General features: G+C 47.6%; 1 protein-coding gene across 1 annotated transcript in view; it reads left to right on the top strand.

Annotated features, from left to right (window-relative positions):
- LOC119962245 (kinesin-like protein KIF28P) overlaps window positions 1-22,918 on the top strand; it is a 125,020-nt gene that overhangs the window by 10,382 nt on the left and 91,720 nt on the right. Inside the window, exons 2-5 of the mRNA XM_038790235.1 lie at window positions 15,759-15,843; window positions 21,009-21,200; window positions 21,976-22,182; window positions 22,286-22,327. Coding sequence (XP_038646163.1) covers window positions 15,759-15,843; window positions 21,009-21,200; window positions 21,976-22,182; window positions 22,286-22,327 — 526 coding nt within the window. The remainder of the gene's footprint in view (window positions 1-15,758; window positions 15,844-21,008; window positions 21,201-21,975; window positions 22,183-22,285; window positions 22,328-22,918) is intronic.

Here is a 22,918-nt window from a genome sequence, read left to right as displayed (position 1 = left end):
TAGATCATATAATCCCTACAGTGTAGAAGACGGCCATTCGGCCCATCGATCCTGCACCTACCCTACGAAAGAGCACTCTCCTTAGGCTTACTCCCCCGCCCTATCTCCATAACTCCACCTAACCATCACATCTTTGGACGCTAAGGGGCAATTTAGCATGGCCAATCCACCTGATCTGCACATCTTTGGACTGTGGGAGGAAACCCAGGCACCTGGAGGAAACCCACGCAGGCACGGGGAGAACGTACAAACTCCACACAGTCACCCAAGGTCAGAATTGAACCGGGTCCCTCACACTGTGAGGCCGCAGTGCTAACCGTAGTGCTACCATACCATAGACGGCAGGTGATGCTGGGCATTTTCCAGAGATGCCTACGAAAGAAAGGAAAGATAATTAGTATATAGCAGGTGACTCTAAAACAGGGCAAAGCACTCGCAGCGTGGTTCTTTGGGGGATGAGCTGGTGCAGGATCCTTATTTGGTTGTGAGCTACCCACCTCACCGTCTCCGTGGGCACAGTCCATATCCTCTCTGGCCAGCACGATGGGGATTAGGCCAGATGGAGATGTTAAGGTGTGTGTGATAGAATGAGTGGTGATGTCCCTCGAGTTGGCAGTGTGTGAGCTGCCAGTGAATGTGTGATGTGCTACTTCACAGTGAGGAACCGACTGACTTACAATGACTACATGGATGAGGTCATTTATCTTCTCTCTGGACTGGCTGGCTGACCACCTCTGTGCTGGTTGGCCATCATGGAGGTAAAGGACACCATGGCCAGCCTCGACAGTGACCATCAGATGTACCAGGTACGTGACATTGAATTTGGGTGCCTCTGTCTTCTTCCCTTTTGGGGTCAACTCTCTCATCTGTGCCAGTTCTGGGCTGCAGACATTGAAAAACCTGCGCGTGGATTCCATTTAAATATGGCGGCCATTGCAAGGATGTAGTGAGCTCACGGCGGGAGCCGGGGGTGAATCAGAGGCCGCCCACTCTCTTTCTGGTACGTTTCCCATGAGTGCATAATTAATGCAGCGGGAAGCAGACGATACCGCGAAAGCCCACCATTGCGGCCAGCAGATAGAATGCCATTTTTGCACACCCGCTTCCACACTTAGCACAAATAGGAGAAAATCCTAATAGGTTTTAAAGGTGGGGATACCCTCTATGGTGGCCAGTCTTTTGTTAGGCAATGTCTCCTGCAGGAATACGGAATAAATGAGACACCGTTTGCAGCTGACGACTGTGCATCAAATGGTTGAAGTAAGAGACTGTGGAGACTTGAGTTTGTAAATGTGAGAGAAGTCATTTTAAAGTTGTGCATATAACATTATAGTTATTCGGAGAACTTGGCAGTCAGAGTACAAGATTCCAAATTAATTCTTCTGACTACTGGTAGATGTGAAGCATTTTCAGATAGTTCAACTGTAATACAGCTCACCCTATGGGTGTTTGACTGGTAGCAGTGATGGAAGAGACATACGTTTATGGGAGCACATGTGTTTTTCATGTTGACTTCTCCTTTTAAAAGACTTATAATCAGTAAAACCACTCTGCCGTTCAGAATCTTAGGTATCTGCGTACACGTGCATGGATCCATCGTTTCGACCGGTGAGGGCATGTGTCAGGACTTGGCCTTTCTTTCCCACTCCTCGATTGATCGGAACCCCACCCAGGTAAAGATATTAAATATTTAAAAAGGTAAATCCACATCCTGACCTTCACAATACATACACACATGCACACAAGCATGAAAAATTACAAGTTGTACAGTAGAGGAGATTACATTTTGACCAAATTAAGATTGAATGATGTAAGGTAAAACCAAATAGCGAGTTCACTGTTTATGGGTCCTTTGTTCTTATTTGTGGTTGAGGCAGTTTTTGTTTAAGGTGGTCTTGAAACTGCAATGTGCTGAGGCTAATGTCAACTGCAATTTCTGGGGCCAGAATTGTTGAAATCACAATCCATCTTTTCCAAAAGATTCCTTTTGTTGAAATTCTCTATCTCCGTGATGGTTTCCACAATTTAACAGAGATCTTGGGCGAAATTCTCCCAAAACGGGAAAAATCGTCAAACCGCCGTAAAACCCGGGCGGGTTTTACGGCATCGCGCCCCTTCCCGACGGGGGACCGATTCTGGTCCCCCGTCGGGGCTAGCAGCCCGACGTCGGAGGCTCCGACAAGTCGGGCTTAACGAAAATCGTTAAACCCGCTTGTCGGACTTAGCGCCGGCTGACGCGTCATATGACGTCAGCCGCGCATGCGCAGGTGGGAAGACGCCACCCGCGCATGCGCGGGTGACGTCACCGCTTTTTTGCGCGAAACCCGCGCATGCGCGGTCCGGGTTGCCCCTCAGCCGCCCCGCGTATTGATACTGCGGGGCGGCGGAAGGACAAATAGTGCGCGGGCATCGGGCCCGCTGCCCGCGATCGGTGGGCACCGATCGCGGGCCCATGGCACCCTTGGCACGGCCGTGGTACTGCCGTGCCAATCGGTGCCATGGTTATTTTTTTCCAGGTGGTCACGACGTTTTTACGAATGGCAGGACCAGGTGTGTTTGCCGTTCGTAAAAAGGTCGTAAAGGGCTGGGACTTCGGCCCTTCTAACAGCTGTGAATCGCTGCGGCCGTAAAAAAACGGCGGCAGCGATTCGTGTCGGGATTTCGGCGGGGGGGGGGGGGAGAATAGCGGGAGGGCGTCAAAAAAGTCGGGAAGGCCCTCCCGCTATTCTCCCACCCGTCGTGGGGGGCGGAGAATTTCGCCCAGGGTTTTGAACTTGACAACAGGGAGAGAAGTTGTTGCTGCTCAATTTATAGAATCAACTTTCTTCTCGACTGCCAAAAGAAACAGGGAGTTTTAAGAATTTACATTTCAAAATGGTTATTCTGGCCTCATGTCCTGGCTTCCCATAATGAGTTGGATATTCTACAGAAGGTAATTGATTAGCTCATGAATGGATAGACCTTGGCTATCATAATTATAGCCCAGATGATTAATTTCTTTTATGCCCAAATCATCATTTCTGCATAGACCATTCTTTCCTATGAAAACCTAGGAAGAATACCTCAGCATTTTGGAAATGAAGATTGTGAGAGCCAGTTACATCTTTCTGTTCAGCTTTTAAGTAATTCTTGACATCAACGAATGTGACATTCCATAGGAGGTTTGCCTTGACATATCCTAATGGTAATCCACATTGGAAATTTCCAGAAACAGGCCAATATATAATACTAAACATAGAACATAGAACATAGAACGATACAGCGCAGTACAGGCCCTTCGGCCCTCGATGTTGCACCGACATGGAAAAAATCTAAAGGCCATTTAACCTACACTATGCCCTTATCATCCATCTGCTTATCCAATAAAATTTTAAATGCCCTCAATGTTGGCGTGTTCACTACTGTTGCAGGTAGGGCATTCCACGGCCTCACCACTCTTTGCGTAAAATAAGCCACCTCTGACCTCTGTCCTATATCTATTACCCCTCAATTTAAGGCTATGTCCCCTCGTGCTAGCCACCTCCATCCGCGGGAGAAGGCTCTCGCTGTCCACCCTATCTAACCCTCTGATCATTTTGTATGCCTCTATTAAGTCACCTCTTAACTTTCTTCTCTCTAACGAAAACAACCTCAAGTCCATCAGCCTTTCCTCATAAGATTTTCCCTCCATACCAGGCAACATCCTGGTAAATCTCCTCTGCACCCGTTCCAATGCTTCCACGTCCTTCCTATAATGAGGCGACCAGAACTGTACGCAATACTCCAAATGCGGCCGTACTAGAGTTTTGTACAACTGCAACATGACCTCATGGCTCCGGAACTCAATCCCTCTACCAATAAAGGCCAACACACCATAGGCCTTCTTCACAACCCTATCAACCTGGGTGGCAACTTTCAGGGATCTATGTACATGGACACCGAGATCCCTCTGCTCATCCACACTACCAAGAATTTTACCATTAGCCAAATATTCCGCATTTCTGTTATTCTTTCCAAAGTGAATCACCTCACACTTCTCCACATTAAACTCCATTTGCCACCTCTCAGCCCAGCTCTGCAGCTTATCTATGTCCCTCTGTAACCTGCAACATCCTTCCGCACTGTCTACAACTCCACCGACTTTAGTGTCGTCTGCAAATTTACTCACCCATCCTTCTGCGCCCTCCTCTAGGCAACGGCCCCAGAACAGATCCTTGTGGTACGCCACTCATAACTGAACTCCATTCTGAACATTTCCCATCAACTACCACTCTCTGTCTTCTTTCAACTAGCCAATTTCTGATCCACATCTCTAAATCACCCTCAATCCCCAGCCTCCGTATTTTCTGCAATAGCCGACCGTGGGGAACCTTATCAAACGCTTTACTGAAATCCATATACACCACATCAACTGCTCTACCCTCGTCTACCTGTTCAGTCACCTTCTCAAAGAACTCGATAAGGTTTGTGAGGCATGACCTACCCTTCACAAAACCATGCTGACTGTCCCTAATCGTATTATTCCTATCTAGATGATTATAAATCGTATCTTTTATAATCCTCTCCAAGACTTTACCCACCACAGACGTTAGGCTCACTGGCCTATAGTTACCGGGGTTATCTCTACTCCCCTTCTTGAACAAAGGGACCACATTTGCTATCCTCCAGTCCTCTGGCACTATTCCTGTAGCCAATGATGACCTAAAAATCAAAGCCAAAGGCTCAGCAATCTCTTCCCTGGCTTCCCAGAGAATCCTAGGATAAATCCCATCCGGCCCCGGGGACTTATCTATTTTCACCTTGTCCAGAATTGCCAACACTTCTTCCCTACACACCTCAATGCCATCTATTCTAATAGCCTGGGTCTCAGCATTCTCCTCCACAATATTATCTTTTTCTTGAGTGAATACTGACGAAAAGTATTCATTTAGTATCTCGCTTATCTCCTCAGCCTCCACACACAACTTCCCACCACTGTCCTTGACTGGCCCTACTCTTACCCTAGTCATTCTTTTATTCCTGACATACCTATAGAAAGCTTTTGGGTTTTCCTTGATCCTACCTGCCAAAGACTTCTCATGTCCCCTCCTTGCTCGTCTCAGCTCTCTCTTTAGATCCTTCCTCGCTTCCTTGTAACTATCAAGCGCCCCAACTGAAACTTCACGCCTCATCTTCACATAGGCCTCCTTCTTCCTCTTAACAAGAGATTCCACTTCTTTGGTAAACCACGGTTCCCTCGCTCGACCCCTTCCTCCCTGCCTGACTGGTACGTACTTATCAAGAACATGCAATAGCTGTTCCTTGAACAAGCTCCACATATCCAGTGTGCCCAACCCTTGCAGCCTACTTCTCCAACCAACACATCCTAAGTCATGTCTAATGGCATCATAATTGCCCTTCCCCCAGCTATAACTTGCCCTGCGGGATATACTTATCCCTTTCCATCACTAACGTAAAGGTCACCGAATTGTGGTCACTGTTTCCAAAGTGCTCACCTACCTCCAGATCTAACACCTGGCCTGGTTCATTACCCAAAACCAAATCCAATGTGGCCTCGCCTCTTGTTGGCCTGTCAACATATTGTGTCAGGAAACCCTCCTGCACACATTGTACAAAGAATGACCCATCTAATGTACTCAAACTATATCTTTTCCAGTCAATATTTGGAAAGTTAAAGTCTCCCATAACAACTACCCTGTTACTTTCGCTCTTTTCCAGAATCATCTTCGCCATCCTTTCCTCTACATCCCTAGAACTATTAGGTGTCCTATAGAAAACTCCCAACAGGGTGACCTCTCCTTTCCTGTTTCTAACCTCAGCCCATACTACCTCAGAAGAAGAGTCCCCATCTAGCATCCTTTCCGCCACCGTAATACTGTCCTTGACTAGCAGCGCCACACCTCCCCCTCTTTTGCCCCCTTCTCTGAGCTTACTAAAACACCTAAACCCCGGAACCTGCAACAACCATTCCTGTCCCTGCTCTATCCGTGTCTCTGAAATGGCCACAACATCGAAGTCCCAGGTACCAACCCATGCTGCCAGTTCCCCTACCTTATTTCGTATACTCCTGGCATTGAAGTAGACACACTTCAATCCACCTACCTGAACACTGGCACCCTCCTGCGAAGTCAAATCTGTGCTCCTGACCTGTATACTCTCAATCTCCCGTACCCCAAAACTACAATTCAGGTTCCCATGCCCCTGCTGAATTAGTTTAAACCCCCCCAAAGAGCACTAACAAATCTCCCCCCCAGGATATTGGTGCCCCTCAGGTTCAGATGTAGACCATCCTGTCTATAGAGGTCCCACCTTCCCCAGAAAGAGCCCCAGTTATCCAGAAATCTGAATCCCTCCTGCCTGCACCATCCCTGTAGCCACGTGTTTAATTGCTCTCTCTCCCTATTCCTCATCTCACTATCACGTGGCACGGGCAACAACCCAGAGATAACAACTCTGTTTGTTCTCGCTCTGAGCTTCCATCCTAGCTCCCTAAAGGCCTGCCTGACATCCTTGTCCCCTTTCCTACCTATGTCGTTAGTGCCAATGTGGACTACGACTTGGGGCTGCTCCCCCTCCCCCTTAAGGACCCGGAAAACACGATCCGAGACATCACGTACCCTTGCACCTGGGAGGCAACATACCAAACGTGAGTCTCTCTCGCTCCCACAAAATCTCCTATCTGTGCCCCTGACTATTGAGTCCCCAATTACTAATGTTCTACTCCTTTCCCCCCTTCCCATCTGAGCAACAGGGACAGACTCCGTGCCAGAGGCCCGTACCCCATGGCTTACCCCTGGTAAGTCGTCCCCCCCACAAGTATCCAAAACGGTATACTTGTTACTCAGGGGAATGACCGCAGGGGGTCCCTGCACTGACTGCTTCTTCCCAGTCCCTCTTACAGTTACCCATCTATCTCCAGTCTTTGGTGTAACTACTTCCCTGAAGCTCCTATCTATGACCCCCTCTGCCTCCCGAATGATCCGAAGTTCATCCAGCTCAAGCTCCAGGTCCCTAACACGGTTTTTGAGGAGCTGGAGTTGGGTGCACTTCCCACAGATGAAATCAGCAGGGACACTGATGGCGTCCCTCACCTCAAACATTCTGCAGGAGGAGCATTGTACTGCCTTCCCTGACATCACCTCTAGATTTAAAAAAAAAACAAGAAAAAGAAAAAGAAAGGAAGAGCTTACCTGATATTACCTCAAACCCTGCTCCCGCTGAAAGTTAAGCAAATTTAAAGGCACTCACTCACCTTCACGACAGGCCCCTGCTCCCGCTTCCCAACCACCGTGGGGTGGGGGGGTTGGTTAGAGGAGGAGGTAGGGTGGGAAACACTCACGAAGTGTTTCAGGTTTAACTGTCACTTGCCAACAGCCTCTCCACAAACCACCTTCAACTTAGGCTGACCGCACTGCACGTATGCAAATTTCCCCAGAACAGCTGATCAGTAGCTCTGCTCTGCTGCCCTCTGCTGGATGATTGCCTTCACTCAAACTCCTCGGGTTTCCTTCGCAGATTCACCTTCAACTTAGGCTGACCGCACTGCACGTATGCAAATTTCCCCAGAACAGCTGATCAGTAGCTCTGCTCTGCTGCCCTCTGCTGGATGACTGCCTTCACTCAAACTCCTCGGGTCTCCTTCGCAGATTCACCTTCAACTTAGGCTGACCGCACTGCACGTATGCAAATTTCCCCAGAACAGCTGATCAGTAGCTCTGCTCTGCTGCCCTCTGCTGGATGATTGCCTTCACTCAAACTCCTCGGGTCTTCTTCGCAGATTCACCTTCAACTTAGGCTGACCACACTGCACGTATGCAAATTTCCCCAGAACAGCTGATCAGTAGCTCTGCTCTGCTGCCCTCTGCTCTCAGGTGACCTGTGGCTGTCATCTTAAATCAGTGTATGTTTTGTTTTAAAACGTCCTTTTAAATAAGTTAACTTTAAATTTGACCAGCCGACGAAATGAAGATTAATACAACACATGCATACGTCACATCATCAGCGTATTTGTGTGTGCTATCTCACTTTAAGTTCCTCACATTGGATAAATTTAAGAGAATATTGCATCATCTCCAGCAAAATCTTGATTTGTGTTGCTAATTGTAACTACTAGCTTTGTTTGCTATCCAGTTTGTATTCTTCAGCTCTTTTTCGAATGCACGTTGTGCGCAATTTGGAGATGAATTGTGTGAAAACTGGAACAATTGGTCCAACTGATCTATTTGTGTGCTATGCATTCTCCACAATACTGTGTCCGATGATACTGCATCTGACCCTCTGACATTCTTCAGCCTGTAAGAACAAATTCTGTCCCAGCAAGTCTTATTGTTGCCTACGTCACACTGTCTGCTGCCGAAGCAGTGGCAATTGAACTCAAACGATACAGAAGATTAAAGGCCTATCATTCACATCCCTTATCTCCTGAATGTTTCAGATTTTCCTTTGTCCAATTTGCCATATGCTGCAGTTATAACAATTGTTTTAATGAGAGAGATGATGTGTTTGTTTACAACTAATTATGGATTATCTGCACATCTAATACATATTAATTGCCTCCAGGGTCATCTTTGAGCCATGGTCTGCTGAGCGCTGTGGTGAGGATTGCTGCGAATTGTCAATGTGGCTTGCTCAGGATTGAGTACACAGCTTTTAATGAAGTAATGGAGAGTCTACACTGAGTTGTATCAAAGAAACGTAGGTTTATTTACAAGGCTTTAATACACAGTTCCTGGTAGATCACAACCGAGTCTTAATGATCGGTGCCAAACTGGCCAATCTTATATACAATACGAATCGAGCTTACCCCACCCCCTTAACGAGGGAGCTCGTACTCTGCAAGGGTCACGGGGGAGTCCCGTACGCTGGGTTATGACACAGCTGCTACGAACCTTCATTTTGTAGAGCTGAATAAGTGCAACCACTCCACTGAGTTTCAATTGTAGCAGCCTGCAATACTCACACAATGAAAATATGAAAATATGCAATGAAGGGTGGCACAGTGGTTTGACATACACGATGGCACGCCGTGTTGAAGCAGCTATTTGAAGATATTCAGCCGGAGTCTGATGGGAAGAGAAAATGCTGGAAAATCTCAGCAGGTCTGGCAGCATTTGTATGGAGAGAAAAGAGCTAATGTTTTGACTCTTTGTCAAAGTTAACAGACAGAGAAAGTGGGAAATATTTATCCTGTGGAGTGGGAATGAAAGGTGAGTCATAGCCACAGGAACCCATGGAAACCGGGTGCTAATAGCCACAGAAACCAAGGTGAAAGAGTGCCAATTGCAGTCCCCAGAGAGAACAAAAGGTTTGAGAGGCCAAACAGCAGAGAAAGTAACATCAGAGGCTAAACTGTGACAGACGTGGGGGGGGGAGGCGGAGGGGGAAGTAAAGGGGAGAAGGGGTAAGGAAAGGTGGATAAGATGGGATGGGTTAAATATATATTAAGAAAGACAATAAAGAACAAAATGGTTAAAGACAGTTGAAATTAAATGGGATGAAAAGAAATGGGTCGAGGTGGGGTAGAGCTGATCATCTGAAGTTGTTGAATTCGATGTTGAGACCGGAAGGCTGTAGCGTGCCTCACCGGAAGATGAGATGTTGTTCCTCCAGTTTGCATTGAGCTTCACTGGAACATTGCAGCTGGCCAAGAACAGACATGTGGGCATGGGAGCAGGGTCTTTTGTTAAAATGGCAAGCAACGGGAAGGTCAGGGTCCTGAATGCGCACAGACCGAAGATGCTCAGCAAAACGATCAGCCAGTCTGCGTTTGGTCTCTCCGATATAGAGGAGACCACATTGGGAGCAGCGAATGCAATAGACCAAATTGGAAGAGATGCAAGTGAAACGCTGCTTAACCTGGAATGAGTGTTTTGGGACTGTGTCTGAGGGGGTTCTAACAGTGGGGTTCTGCAAAGCAAGTATTATTCTATGCCCTGCTGATTTGAAGATGGACTGAGGGCTGAAAATGAAATGAAATGAAATGTCACAATTAGTCTTCAAATGAAGTTACTGTGAAAAGCCCCTCGTCACCACATTCCAGCGCCTGTTTGGGGAGGGAATTGAACCATGCTGCTGGCCTGCCTTGGTCTACTTTAAAAGCCAGCTATTTAGCCCTGTGCTAAACCAGCCCCAGGCCAGGATGTATGTTTCTTTTCATGTTGTTTAATTAAATAAACTAAAATATTGGGATTTCAGTCCAGTATCCTTGGGTCTGGTCTGGGATTGTCATACTTCCATTAATATGTATGACATTAATATTGTCATACTTCCATTAATATGTATGATATTAATATTGTCATACTTCCATTAATATGTAGGGACGAGCGAGCCTCATGCATGCAGTCGATTGAATTCTGTACCACTGGGAGTTCCTTTAGCCTGGAAAATTCACATTCTCTGTCCTCCTGCTTCTCAAGCTGGTCAATGTGAAGACACTGAACTCCCTTTCCTCTATACAGGGTCTGTGTCACCACCTTGATGCAGCAATGGACAGCGAGCATGTCAGATGTTGCTAATGGTACCTTCTCCCACTTGGAGGATCCACCCGTGTAGAAATGTCAGACCATGTTGGCCTTGACATATCCTAATGGTAATCCACATTGGAAATTTCCAGAAACAGGCCAATATGTAATACTAAACATGTCAGGTGACCTGTGGCAGTCATCTTAAATCAGTGTATGTTTTGTTTTAAAATGTCCTTTTAAATACGTTAACTATAAATTTGACCAGCCGACGAAATGAAGATTAATACAACACATGCATACGTCACATCATCATCAGTGTGTTTGTGTGTGCCATCTCACTTTAAGTTCCTCACATGGGATAAATTTAAGAGAATGTTGCATCATCTCCAGCAAAATCTTAGTTTGCAGGAGGTGGCACAGTTCAGTCACCAGCTCCTTGGTGAAGTGTAGCCACCACATACACAGCTGCTGTCTATGGTAAAGATAGGAGAAGTTCTCCTAAAGGTCCCCCAATAACCTGCAGGGAGAACTGGGTTGATTGTTTTCCCCGTGTGGCTCATGGAGTATGAGCTCTGCCGCTAACTGCAGAGCTATTACCATGTGTATATAAAGTTGGCCAGATTGGTCCTGACTGACTGACAGAGAGAAAGGACCCGGTGAAGTCTAACCGGGCCCCTTTATAAATATTATGTATTAAATTTAAATATCTTCTTTATGTTACTCGCCTGACTCCCTTTGCCTTTATTGAAGGTCCCTTAATGGATAGAGCCTTGGATTGAGAGTCCTTCTCTTCCTCACATTGCACACTCCTCCCCACCCCCCACCCTCTGCTGCCTATGCTCCATATCTATGTCATGCTGTAACCCAAGAGGGATGGCGAGATCGCCTGTATTCAATGGCACTTAGTGCTAAAGGTTAGCCCCCCATGTTAATCTTGCCATTCCTCACTCCATCACCGTCTGATTCACTTGACTCGCAACCCAGCTGCTTGCTGCTAACAAGGGGGAGCTGTTTTTGAATGCTCCCTCACCATCGATCCCAGTCAATACACAAACATGGCAGCGTGCAGACCTGCTCCTCGTCTTTGGGGATGGAGCCCTCACAAGGCTTCTCGACACTGTGGATGAGTGGCGGGGCACCCTGTTCCCCAAAGGGCTCAGAGAACCAGCAGCAGGTTCAGCAATGCTGCCTGGCAGGTAGTGGCAGCTGCAGTCGGTGCGGGCAGCATGACAAGGAGGACCGTCGTCCAATGTCAGAAGAAGACCAACGACCTCCAATAAGCTGCAAGGGTAAGTTACCATCTTTCTCCTGACATCAGGTCCGCCTGCCACCTATCAAACTTCCAATTGACTGGCTGACACCTTGCCCCCTGCCCAAATCCGATCTTCGTGCTTGTTCCTCAGAAGTACCTGGCACCAACCAACACAACCCCTTCATGCCGGGGTACGGTGCCCACACATGTCACCTGATATAGCCCCCCCCCCCCCGACGCATCAAGCGAGCTGCTCACAATGTTCCGTCTTTGTCCCCGCAGGAGAAGATACCCCACAATAAGAGGTACAGGGAAAAGATGGGGAGGAATCCCAGAGATTCGGGTCCTCACCCCCTATGAGGAATGGGCACTGAGGATTGCGGGGTTTCCCAAAGAGACAACAGTGACCAACAGCAGGACCCTCCAGCTCCAAGCCCTCCAGAGGACATCCATCAAGGCATCAAAGGCCACAGGGCACAGAACGCAGCAGGCTGCCTCCCCCTCTGGTGCTCGCAGGGTGATATGTGTGCCATCGATCACCCCCTGGGCTTAGACATCTCTGCGATAGTGGCAAATCCTGAAGTCCGGGTATCTTGGTGGGCTTGGTCCAGCTTGAATGTGATCTAGTCCAATGCCTGGGCCTACAGACCATCTGAGAACGCCTGGATGTACCTGTGGGCGGATGGCTGTGCTTTGCCAGACATGTCTCCGTTCAAGCCCTGGAATGATCCAGTGGCATTGAGGTTTAACACTGCAGTGAGCTTCACAGCCACCCTGAGTGTCCTCCTGCTCCATAGGGCAAGGACGTGGCAGAGGTGCCGCATTGTCTCTCTGCTGAGACGCAATCTTCGGCGGCATATGCTGCATGTCAGCTCATGGAAGGAGCAACGATGCCTGTACACCTTGGGCTGTTGCTGACCACCCCTTCTAGCTTCCTCCTCAGCCTGATGGGTTGTTGCACATTCAGGGTGTGCGGCGGCCCCCTGTACATGTGGTGCTGGCTCCAGCCTGTATTGGTGTTGCTGCCATCTTCGGCATCTGCCCACCTCGACTGTCACAAGCAGAGTGAGGGCTGCCTCCGCAGGTTCTACACCAGCAAATCTTTATATTACCTGGAATGAATTGGAGGAGAGAGAGACCAACAATTAGTTATGGCTTCCATTCCAGGAGCTTAAAATCCTCCAAGCCTCTCCCACCCGTAACATGGCTGTCCCACCTTGTCTCAGAGTGCCATCCAGTGTGCCAGTCGTGCTGGCAAACCTCACCTCCACATCGGGAGCCCCTGGACCTCAAACATCTGCCGGGAACATTAGGAAAGCGTGCTCAGCTACCCTCCACTCATCCACACACTTACCCTTTGGCCGTGAGAGGGTCCGCAGTGGTGAAGCCCTGCTCTTTGGCGTTTGATTGTTGGCAGCTCTATGGTGCTGATGCCCCAAGAGTACAGGCATTTTGTTCAGACATCAAAGGTTGCTGGACATGCAATGCGCTAATCATCCCCTGAGACATGGCACTTGTGCCCTCGAGGAGGCACCTGAGAGTTGAGGAGCATGAAGTTCTATCGCAACTAACAAGGATAATTCCTCATTTGAAATAGCCTTCAGCTGTGAAGCTAGAGGCTGGTCAAAATGGGTGAAATTGATTTTCAGGAGAGATGCTGGAGCAGGTGTGTGTTCTGGAAGAGTCTGATAGGATAGGCAGGCTACACTGTGGTTGCCCCTGTAATGGGGCTCCATAATATTTAAAGATGGTTTGAATGCCTCACAGACGCAAATCCCCTTACCTCTGGTCCAGGGGCAACCCCCAGCCTGAAACACTCTAGCCACCAAACAACCCCAACCTCCCTGAAGGGCCCCCTCTTGGTAATGTGATTGCATATAAATGCAAATTAGGATTAATGATATTCTCACCATTTTTGATCGAGATCTGGAACTCGCCATCGGGAGTGGGCCGGTTGAATCGCAAAATTGTTTGAGCCTGGTGCAAAATCTCGATTTTCTTTGACTGCAGTAGTCATGTTTTTAAAAGGATCTTGTTTTGCAAGACCAGAAGCTTTTAGGAGCCAGAAGTAAAATTGACCAGAGTAAAAACAGCCTGTGCTAAAGCAATGTTGTTTGCATCAGAGGAATCCCTGGGGAGAATGGACAGGGATTCTACCAACGGGCGGCTAAGTGCTGATGTCAGAGTAAAAACAGGAGTGTTTTACTCCGGCATCAGCGCCCGTTCCAGGACCCCATTCTGCAGCCCACAGGGGGCTAGGATGGCGCTGGAGCGGCCTATGCCACTCGAATGGCCGATCCCAGCCTGAACCCGGCGCCGCGGGGTCCGCGCATGCGCAATTGGGCCAGCGCCAACTAGCGCATGCACAGTGGCCTTCTTTCCCATTCCGGCCCCGACGCCAAATGGCACAGGGCTACAGGAGCCGGCGTGGAGGAAAGGAGGCCGGGGGGCAGAGAGGCCGGTCTGCCGATCGGTGGGCCCCAATTGCGGGCCAGGCCACTACAGAGCCCCCCCCCCGAGGTCGGACCCCTCCCCCCCCCCACAGATTGCCCCCGGACTCTTCAACGCCGCCGTTCTGCCGGCTCAGAGGATGTTAGAACAGCGCCGGCGGGACTCGGCTTTTTTTTGGCAGCCGCTCGGCCCATGCGGGCCGGAGAATTGGCGCATATTCCAACCGGCGCCGCGCCGACCATGCCAGTGCTAATGGCGCCGATTCTCTGCACTGCTTCGTGGCGGCGTGGTGCAATTCACGCCACGCGGCGCCGATTCTCCGACCCGATGGGGGGTCGGATAATTTTGTCTAATGTGTTTTTAGCCTTGGGAGTTAATTTGTTTTCAGCTTGGGAAGATGATGTCATTTGGGGTTGTACTATAGGCAAAGGACCCTGATATGCATAACTAAACAACACCCTGTGCTTTTTGGGTGACTATTTAAAGGTGGGCAATTGGGTGCACAAGGTGTACGTTAGATATCAATAGCCTGTTTTCCAAGCACGATTAGGGAACCACCAATATCCCCGTCCATCATCTTTCTGTTTTCATTTGTTATCAGTTTATTGAATTTCATTAACAGATCAGGATATTGTGACGATACAAACTTGCTCAGGAGAAGCGCTACAATGATAAAAGAAAAATCAATGGTTTTATTTGATATGGTTTCTGTTTTATTGTTGTAATTGCTGAACCACTTTCTGCCCAAAGTACGTTTGTGTGACCCACATTAGTACCAAAGTAAAAAAAAACTGAGGTAGCACACTTAAAATGTGTGCGTTTGTCTCGCACAAAATAATTAGTATGGGTAATTATGTCCTGATGATATGTCAGATTGAGAATGCAACTTGGTGGCATTCCTTTAACGTTGGATCATGTTATATTAGTATTCCAATAAACAGCCAGTGAGATCCAGAATGGAGCCAATCTGTAAGATGGAGTTTGTTTAAGGAAATGATGTAAGTAAAGTTGTTTGAAGACCTTCACAAATATATTCCTTGCTCATTTGGCATGGCATCATGTAGAGCCCACAAGATGATCAACGTAATCTCAATACAGTTGTCACATGTACATGACAGTTCATTAAATTAATAATGGGTATTGTAAAATTCATGACTTTTAAATAATTAAATCAGTCGCTTAAAATTTCACATCATGTATGAAAAACCCAAAATGAAAGTATAAGGTTTTTGTACTTAATTATTTGTAAATGTTTTTGTTCTCTTAATCTAATGACAATTTTGGTCTCCCAAGCTTTGTGCATAGGTATTAAAAATGAATGTGGCTTTCATAGAATAATTCAGTACTTTCTCCATTATACCTCTTCAGTTACCAATGTGGCCAATGCTGAGGTTTGACTAGGCACCTTTTTCAGCTCCGGATATGTCATTGACATTATACCTTAAGCACTCGAATACTGTTACACAAAGGTCACCTTCGCTGTACAGCAGCATATAAAACATCACAAGAGATCAGTGAGGGTCGAATCCATTAGCATTAGCAGCGCATGAAGTAGATGAACTATCTCACTGTATAATTTTCACTGCTTATGTTACTGTATTTTATTTTATCAGACTTACTCTGCTTAACTTGAGAAACCTCATAATGCTTCTTGCAAATAGTCTGAAAGTTGCTGTTCGTGTACGCCCTTTCAATCAGGTAAGATTATCCATTTCAATATTTAAAATGTCAGTGAGTTCCCATCGTGAAGCCTGTCTATGGAATCTATTATTTATTTCAAGAGATGGGATTGAAATAAACAATTTTAAAACACATTCACAAGCCATGGTATATCATCTTAAATTATTTGTGATAGAATGGTATTATGAGAGGGCAGCACGGTGGCGCAGTGGTTAGCACTGCTGCCTCACGGCACCGAGGTCCCAGGTTCGATCCTGGCTGTGGGTCACTGTCCGTGTGGAGTTTGCACATTCTCCTCGTGTTTGCGTGGGTCTCGCCCCCACAACCCAAAAGAAGTGCAGGGTAGGTGGATTGGCCATGCTAAATTGCCCTTAATTGGAAAAAATGAATTGGGTACTCTAAAATTTATTTTAAAAAGAAAAAAAAGAATGGTATTATGAGTAAATTATAATACTGAGTTTACTTACCCTTTCTCTTAGGTAGTTCCTTATGATCGAGGGTGACTTGCTTCCATTCCGGTTTGATGGGTTCTGAGATGGCTGATGAGTCCAATGCGCCATTTGCAAACTCTGCCACATCTGGGGCAGGTAGTGCTGGAAGGGTTGGGTAGAAGGGTTCTTTGGGCGTTCATGCACTCCCTCCCATTCCTCAACTTCGTCACTGCACGCTCCCGACAAAGTCTCTCGATGTGTTCGATGCCTTCCCAAATGAGCCTTCTCCATTTTGGCCAGTCACAAGCCAGGATCTTCCAGGGTTCATTTGACCTCTTTAGGAATGCTTTGAGGACAATCCTAAAGCATTTCTGCTGTCCTGAAAGCGTCCTGCCTTGATCAAGGTAGAGCAGTTAATTTGGGTCGATGTGACTCAGCAAACTGATGTTAATTTTGAGTGATTAGTGCCTAGGTGCCGGACAAGTTGGCTTGGAAGAAGACACTGCAGCATCTTTCTTGCCACCAGATTTGGAGGATCCTGTGAAGGCACTGCTGGTCATACCTCTCCAGCGCCTGCTGTAGATCGTCCAAATCTCCAAAACATGTAGGAACATAGGGATCATTGCTGCCTGGTAAACCATCTCCCTAGCCTTGCGTTTGACCCTCAAACACTTTTCCTCAGCTGGCTGAAGGCTGAACTGGTACATTGGAAGAGATGATGAACTTTGTCAGCTATATAGGTGGGGTTGCAGGGATGGGGTGGGGGATTGAACCTGGGGGGGGTGCTCTTCCAGGGGGTTGGTGCAGGCTCGATGGGCCAAATAGCATCCTTCTGCATTGTAGGGATTCTGTAATTCCATAATATCTTAGCTATACTTATCTACAGCTGTACAAAGAGCTATTGAACCAGGGCTCCATTATGGAAAATTACAAATTATCAATAAATTCTTCATAATAGAGTGAATTTTGACTCCAACCGCTGCTTGTTTGCAAATTTAATGCAGTCTGATTTTAGTTCCACACCGTGCATTGTTGACAGTTTTACTCCAAATTTGTGATCACAAGTAGGTAGCTTGCGGAGGAGGGTAAAATATCAGCAGTATGGCACACAGTGGGGAACACTGTTCAGACATCCCATGCCATTTCAAAAGGTACCTCTCAGACAGCAGGTGAGACCCTCACCCAGGCAGGCAGGTCCTCACAGATTCAAATGTAAAGATCTGATGATGTCATGCAGACCCTGACCATGGGCGCGATTCTCCCAGCCCCACGCGGGGCCGGAGAATTGCCGCAACCACGCCACGCCATCCCGACGCCGCCGGGCGACTCTCTGAGGTGCGGAGAATCCGTGCCATTTGCGCCGGCACGTTTGGCACGGCGCCGGTTGCGGGCAGCTTTCCGTGGCCAGGCCGCCGATTCTCCAGCCCGGATGGGCCGAGCGGCCGCACAGAAATGGCAGAGTCCCACCGGCGCCGTTCACCCCTGGTCGCTACCGGCGGGAACTCTGCGCGAAGGGTCGGGAGGCGGCCTATGAGGCGGGGAAAAGTGCTCTTTCACCGGGGGGGGCCTCCGATGGGGTCTGGCCCGCGATCAGGGCTCACCGATTGGTGGGCTGGCCCCTCCTCCCCCCCCCCCCCCACCGGGCATACTTTGTTCTGCTTCCAGCCCCAGAACCCTCACGCCATGTTGCGTCGGGCCAGAGCATTCCGTGAGCCTGCCGCGCATGCGTCGGTTGCCGCTTCACCACTGCGCATGCGCAGGTTGATGCCGGCCCCAGTCCACGCCGGGATGTAAGGCTGGAGTGGTGTGAACCGCTCCAGCGCCAAGCTGGCCCCTTGTGGGGGCCAGAATCCCTACTGCACGCGCCCGTTTCGCTCCGTCGTGAAACGCGATGGCGTTCACGACGGCGCGGACACTTAGTCCCGCGATCGGTAAATCGCACCCCATATTTTTACCAGCAGCCATCAATTCATGGTGTCAGCCTTGTTAGTGAAAGCTACCCGAGAAACCTGTGTCCAGAAGCATCAGGCCCAGGAGAGGACTGGAAAATCTGCTTACTTTTTTTAAAAAAGATTTCCTTTGGGTCCATTAAATGGATAAATGATTTTTGTGTCCAATTTTACAGGTTGGCAAAGGAAAATTTTAAATGAGTCCCTGACCAGGGTAAAGAGATGAACTTGCATCTTGATGTGGATGGCAGATTAATTGTTAAATGTTTCCATTAAAGATGAAATGATGCATGATTTGAATTCAAATACGTCTCACAAAGTCAATACTCATGTTATTTATGGAAATTATATGCAAGTGATAAATGTACTCTCATTGGCAGACTGCATGTTGGCAATTCACATGAAAGACAAAGAACCATTTTATATTTACATAACAACTTTCTTGCGGAAATGCTTCAAAGAGCTTGATGCATAACAAATGATTTTGAATTTCAGTAACTCATTATGTCAATAAATGTAGCAGCCATTTTGTTCAGAGCAAGAACCTACAGACTACAGTGAAATGATGGCCAATCAATCTATCTTTGATGCTATGAGTTGACTGCAGGGGTCATTTTCCAATTTTGTGCTACCTGCAGGGAGCCTTGCCTGCAGGAGATTCTGGTGCATGCTGCCATTACTATAAATGGTGAAAAATGTGAAGGATGCACCTAACTTCATGACGAGAGAAGCCAATTGCTGAGGCTCCCCACTGACCATATAACGTTGGAAAGTGATTCCTAATGTCAATGGGCTCAGTGTGAGTCTGAAAAGAAAAATCTACTGGCGAGTGTGAAGAAACATTTGCCACCATACCGTGTTTACAGAACAAAATATTGTCTAATATTTTCCGCTTCTGGTGTCTATGCTGTACATAGTAACAGCCAGGTAGCGTTTAGAAACTTGACTGCAAATCTACCAAACTGGAATTGAACACGGAGCTTCTTGAGGACATAAGCAATATTCTTAATTGTTTGTTGCTTAGTCTGCTGGTTTGTGTCAACAAAATGATTATTTGATTAATAATGCCAATGTTCCTGCTGTAGCTCCAGTGGGAATTATCGGTCTCTGCTTTTTAAGGGATTTTTCAGCCTGCCTTTTTGGGATGGATTTTTCTCTTAGCCCATAAAAAGACACATCTCTTAACTCTGAGAAGGGAAATGTCATCAGGGCGGGTGAGGAAGATGTGGTTAAGGATTTGGAGCTCTGTAATTACATAGTCTGGGAGCTCTTGCTTTTCAACTTATTTGTTAGACCAAGTGAGATGCAGTGTGTTGGCCTTCCGGTGGATGGTCCCCACATGGCGTAAGGCTGAAGTAGACTACTGAAGAGTACCTTGTAATCTCTTGAATTGAGATTGCTGATGGGGTTATTAGAAGATTGCATATGATCCATGAGGGGTGGTCAACCTCCCGGAGGTCGTGGATCAAAACCATCCTCTGCTCTCCAATAACGCACCTGAATTTGGGAGCATTACGGTGGCACAGTGCTTAGTGCTGCTGTCACACAGCTCCAGGGACCTGGGTTCAAATCCGGCCTCGGATGCTTGTCTGTGTGGAGTTTGGTGTGGTATCTCCCCGTGTCTGCCAGTGCTCCAGTTTCCTCCCACAGTCCAAAGAATAAATGAAATGAAAATCGCTTATTGTCACGAGTAGGCTTCAATGAAAGTACCGTGAAAAGCCCCTAGTCGCCACATTCTGCCGCCTGTCCGGGGAGGCTGGTACGGGAAACGAACCGTGCTGCTGGCCTGCTTGGTCTGCTTTAAAAGCCAGCGATTTATCTCAGCGAGCTAAACAAGCCCCAGATGTGCAGGTTCGGTGGATTGCCCCTTAGAGTCCAAAAGGTTAGAGGGTAGGTTAGGTGGGGTTACTGGGTTAAGGGGATAGGGTGGGGTAGGATACCCTGGGTGGGATTCTCCAACCCCCGCCAGGTCGGAGAATCACCATGGGGTGGCGTGAATCCCGCCCCGCCACTCTGACGCCAGCTGCCGTATTCTGCAGCGCTGATTTGCGGGCAGGAGCCGTGCCGCACCGGTTGGGAGCCGTTGGCAGCGGCAGCCCAGGCAATTCTCCGGGCCTCGATGGGCCGAGCGGCCATTGTTTCCTGGCCAGTCCCGCCCGCATGAAATAGGCATGGTGTATCATGGTGAGACCTGTCTTGTCAGCCATGTAGCCGGGCCCTCGGGGGGCGTGGGGAGATCCGGCTCCGGGGGGGGGGGGCCCCACGGTGGCCTGGCCTGCGGCGGGCCTGTGCCATGGGGGTACTCTGTCCCTCCATGTCGGCCTTTGTAGGGCTCCGCAGAACGATGCTGGCAGTTCTGCGCATGCACCAACTCGTGCCGGCCCTTCAGTGCTGGTTGGTGCAGCGCCAACCTCTCCGGCGGCGGACTAGCTCCCGGATGTGCGGAGGATTCCGCAACTTCCGGGCGGCTCGATGCCGGAGTGGTTTGTGCTGCTCTTGGCGCCGGCGTCGGGTCAGCCGGCCAGTTGCGGGAGAATCTAGCCCCCTTTCAGAGGGTTGGTTCAGACTCGATGGGCCGAATGGCCTCCTTCTGCACAGTAGTAATTCTATAATTCTATGATTTTATGTGCAGTGGCACTTTCGCCCACCTACCCTTTGGAAGGTAGCTCCCTCCACAAAAGCTAGAACGATCAGCACTGGATGTGTCCAGTTGACACGATCGAGGTGGCATCCCATAGATTTTCAGGAGTAATGCCTTTAAACTAATCAATATGTGCTCTTTCCTGTACATAATTTTTTTAAGAGAGAAAAAGCAATGCGAAGCAAATGTATCATCTCGATGGTTGGCAACAATTGTGCCATTGTGGATCCCAAAGACTTGAGCAACAAGAAAACCTTTACCTTTGATTATTGCTATTGGTCGGCTGATGGATATATTGAAAATGACCAAGGCGTTTATCTGCCTGATGGACCTCACAGCAGATACATGAACCAGGTCAGTCAGATTAGCCCCTCTTAAAGAGGGAATGTGAGGGGTCCATGGACTTGGCATGTTAACTCTGTTTCCCTCTTCACAGATGCTGCCAAACTTGCTGAATTTATCCAGCATTTTCTGTTTTTATGTTGGATTTCCAGGATCCACTGTATTTTGCTTTTACTTAAGTACAGGAAAGCATTCATTTTTGATATTGTACTTATAGTTGCTGATGTGCAATTAAATACAAAAAGTTATCAGATATGTTATAGTGTTTCCAGTTAATGCATTAAAACCTTAGTTTGAGCTAAATTTTAATAATTTAGAATGCAAAGGCACATCATGACATTCAAGGCTATGGACCAAGTGATGGTAAATGGGATTATGCTTTTTTAGATAATCTTTATTGTCACCAATAGGCTTACATTAACACTGCAATGACGTTACTGTGAAAATCCCCTTTCCGGCGCCTGTTCGTGTACACGGAGGGGGGATTCAGAATGTCCAAATTACCTAACAGCACGTCTTTCGGGACAAGTGGGAGGAACCCGGAGCACCCGGAGGAAACCCACGCAGACACGGGGAGAACGTGCAGACTTCGCACAGTGACTCAAGTCGGGGATCAAACCTGGGACCCTGGCGCTGTGAAGCAACAGTGCTAACCACTGTGCTACCATGCTGCCCTTTCACATATTGATGCAGACTCGATGGGCCGAAGGGCCTCTACTCACTGTGTGATTGTGTGATTCTGTGATGTGAAGAATAGAAGAGATTCATTTCTATCAATTCTTCAAAGGAACAGGTCTTTAATGACCTTGGGAGAGCTGTCCTGGAGAATGCCTGGAAAGGGTACAATACAAGTCTTTTTTCATATGGACAAACTGGAACAGGGAAGAGCTATTCGATGACAGGACATGGAGGAAACAAGGGCCTTGTTCCCATGATTTGTGAAGAACTATTTCAGGAAATCAAGCAGCATCAAAACAAGGGCAGGCAATTTTGTGTAAGTAGTCATCAGCATGCACAGTAAATACGGGTTTGTTTAATTAAAATTCATTGTGGCAACCTAAAGTGTCCCTTTATTGATTCTCAATTGCCTTTTGTAGGTTTATTTTGGCATGTTTGAGATCTACAATGAACAGGTAAGTGTAAATTTTACTGCACAAAACTCAACAGGAAGGAACAAATCTAGATATGTGCTGTTTACTCATTTTTATTGTTGAACCTCTGCATGGGCAATTGCGGCTGTAACTTAAGCTGTGCCTCTCTCTGGTGCAATGGCAGCTTCACATTCTTTTATTGATTTGCATGATTTACTTATAAGTTCATTAGTTTCTTATGAAAATTCAGTAAACATATTAAGAGATCACTATGAATTAGTTACAATAGGGGAAGCGGCCATTGCAACTCTGTGCAAATGAGTTGATCCGACATTTCCTCTGTTCTAAATCTCTTTAATTTATTCTTGTGTCTATGGCTCCTCTACTCTGAACATTTCAGATACTAAAAATAATTTGCTTCAATCTACGCTGTGTCAGCACTTCTACCATGTTGTTGCATAATCTGTTTTTTTTTTACATAGAATTTACAGTGCAGAAGGAGGCCATTCGGCCAATCGAGTCTGCACCGGCTCTTGGAAAGAGCACCCTACCCCTACCAAGGTCAACACCTCCACCCAATCCCCATAACCCAGCAACCCCACCCAACACTAAGGGCAATTTAAAGGGCACTAAATCCCA

Source organism: Scyliorhinus canicula, chromosome 2 (genome assembly GCF_902713615.1).
Source record: "Scyliorhinus canicula chromosome 2, sScyCan1.1, whole genome shotgun sequence".
Classification (NCBI taxonomy): Eukaryota; Metazoa; Chordata; class Chondrichthyes; order Carcharhiniformes; family Scyliorhinidae; genus Scyliorhinus; species Scyliorhinus canicula.
This window is presented reverse-complemented; position numbering and strand designations above follow the sequence as displayed.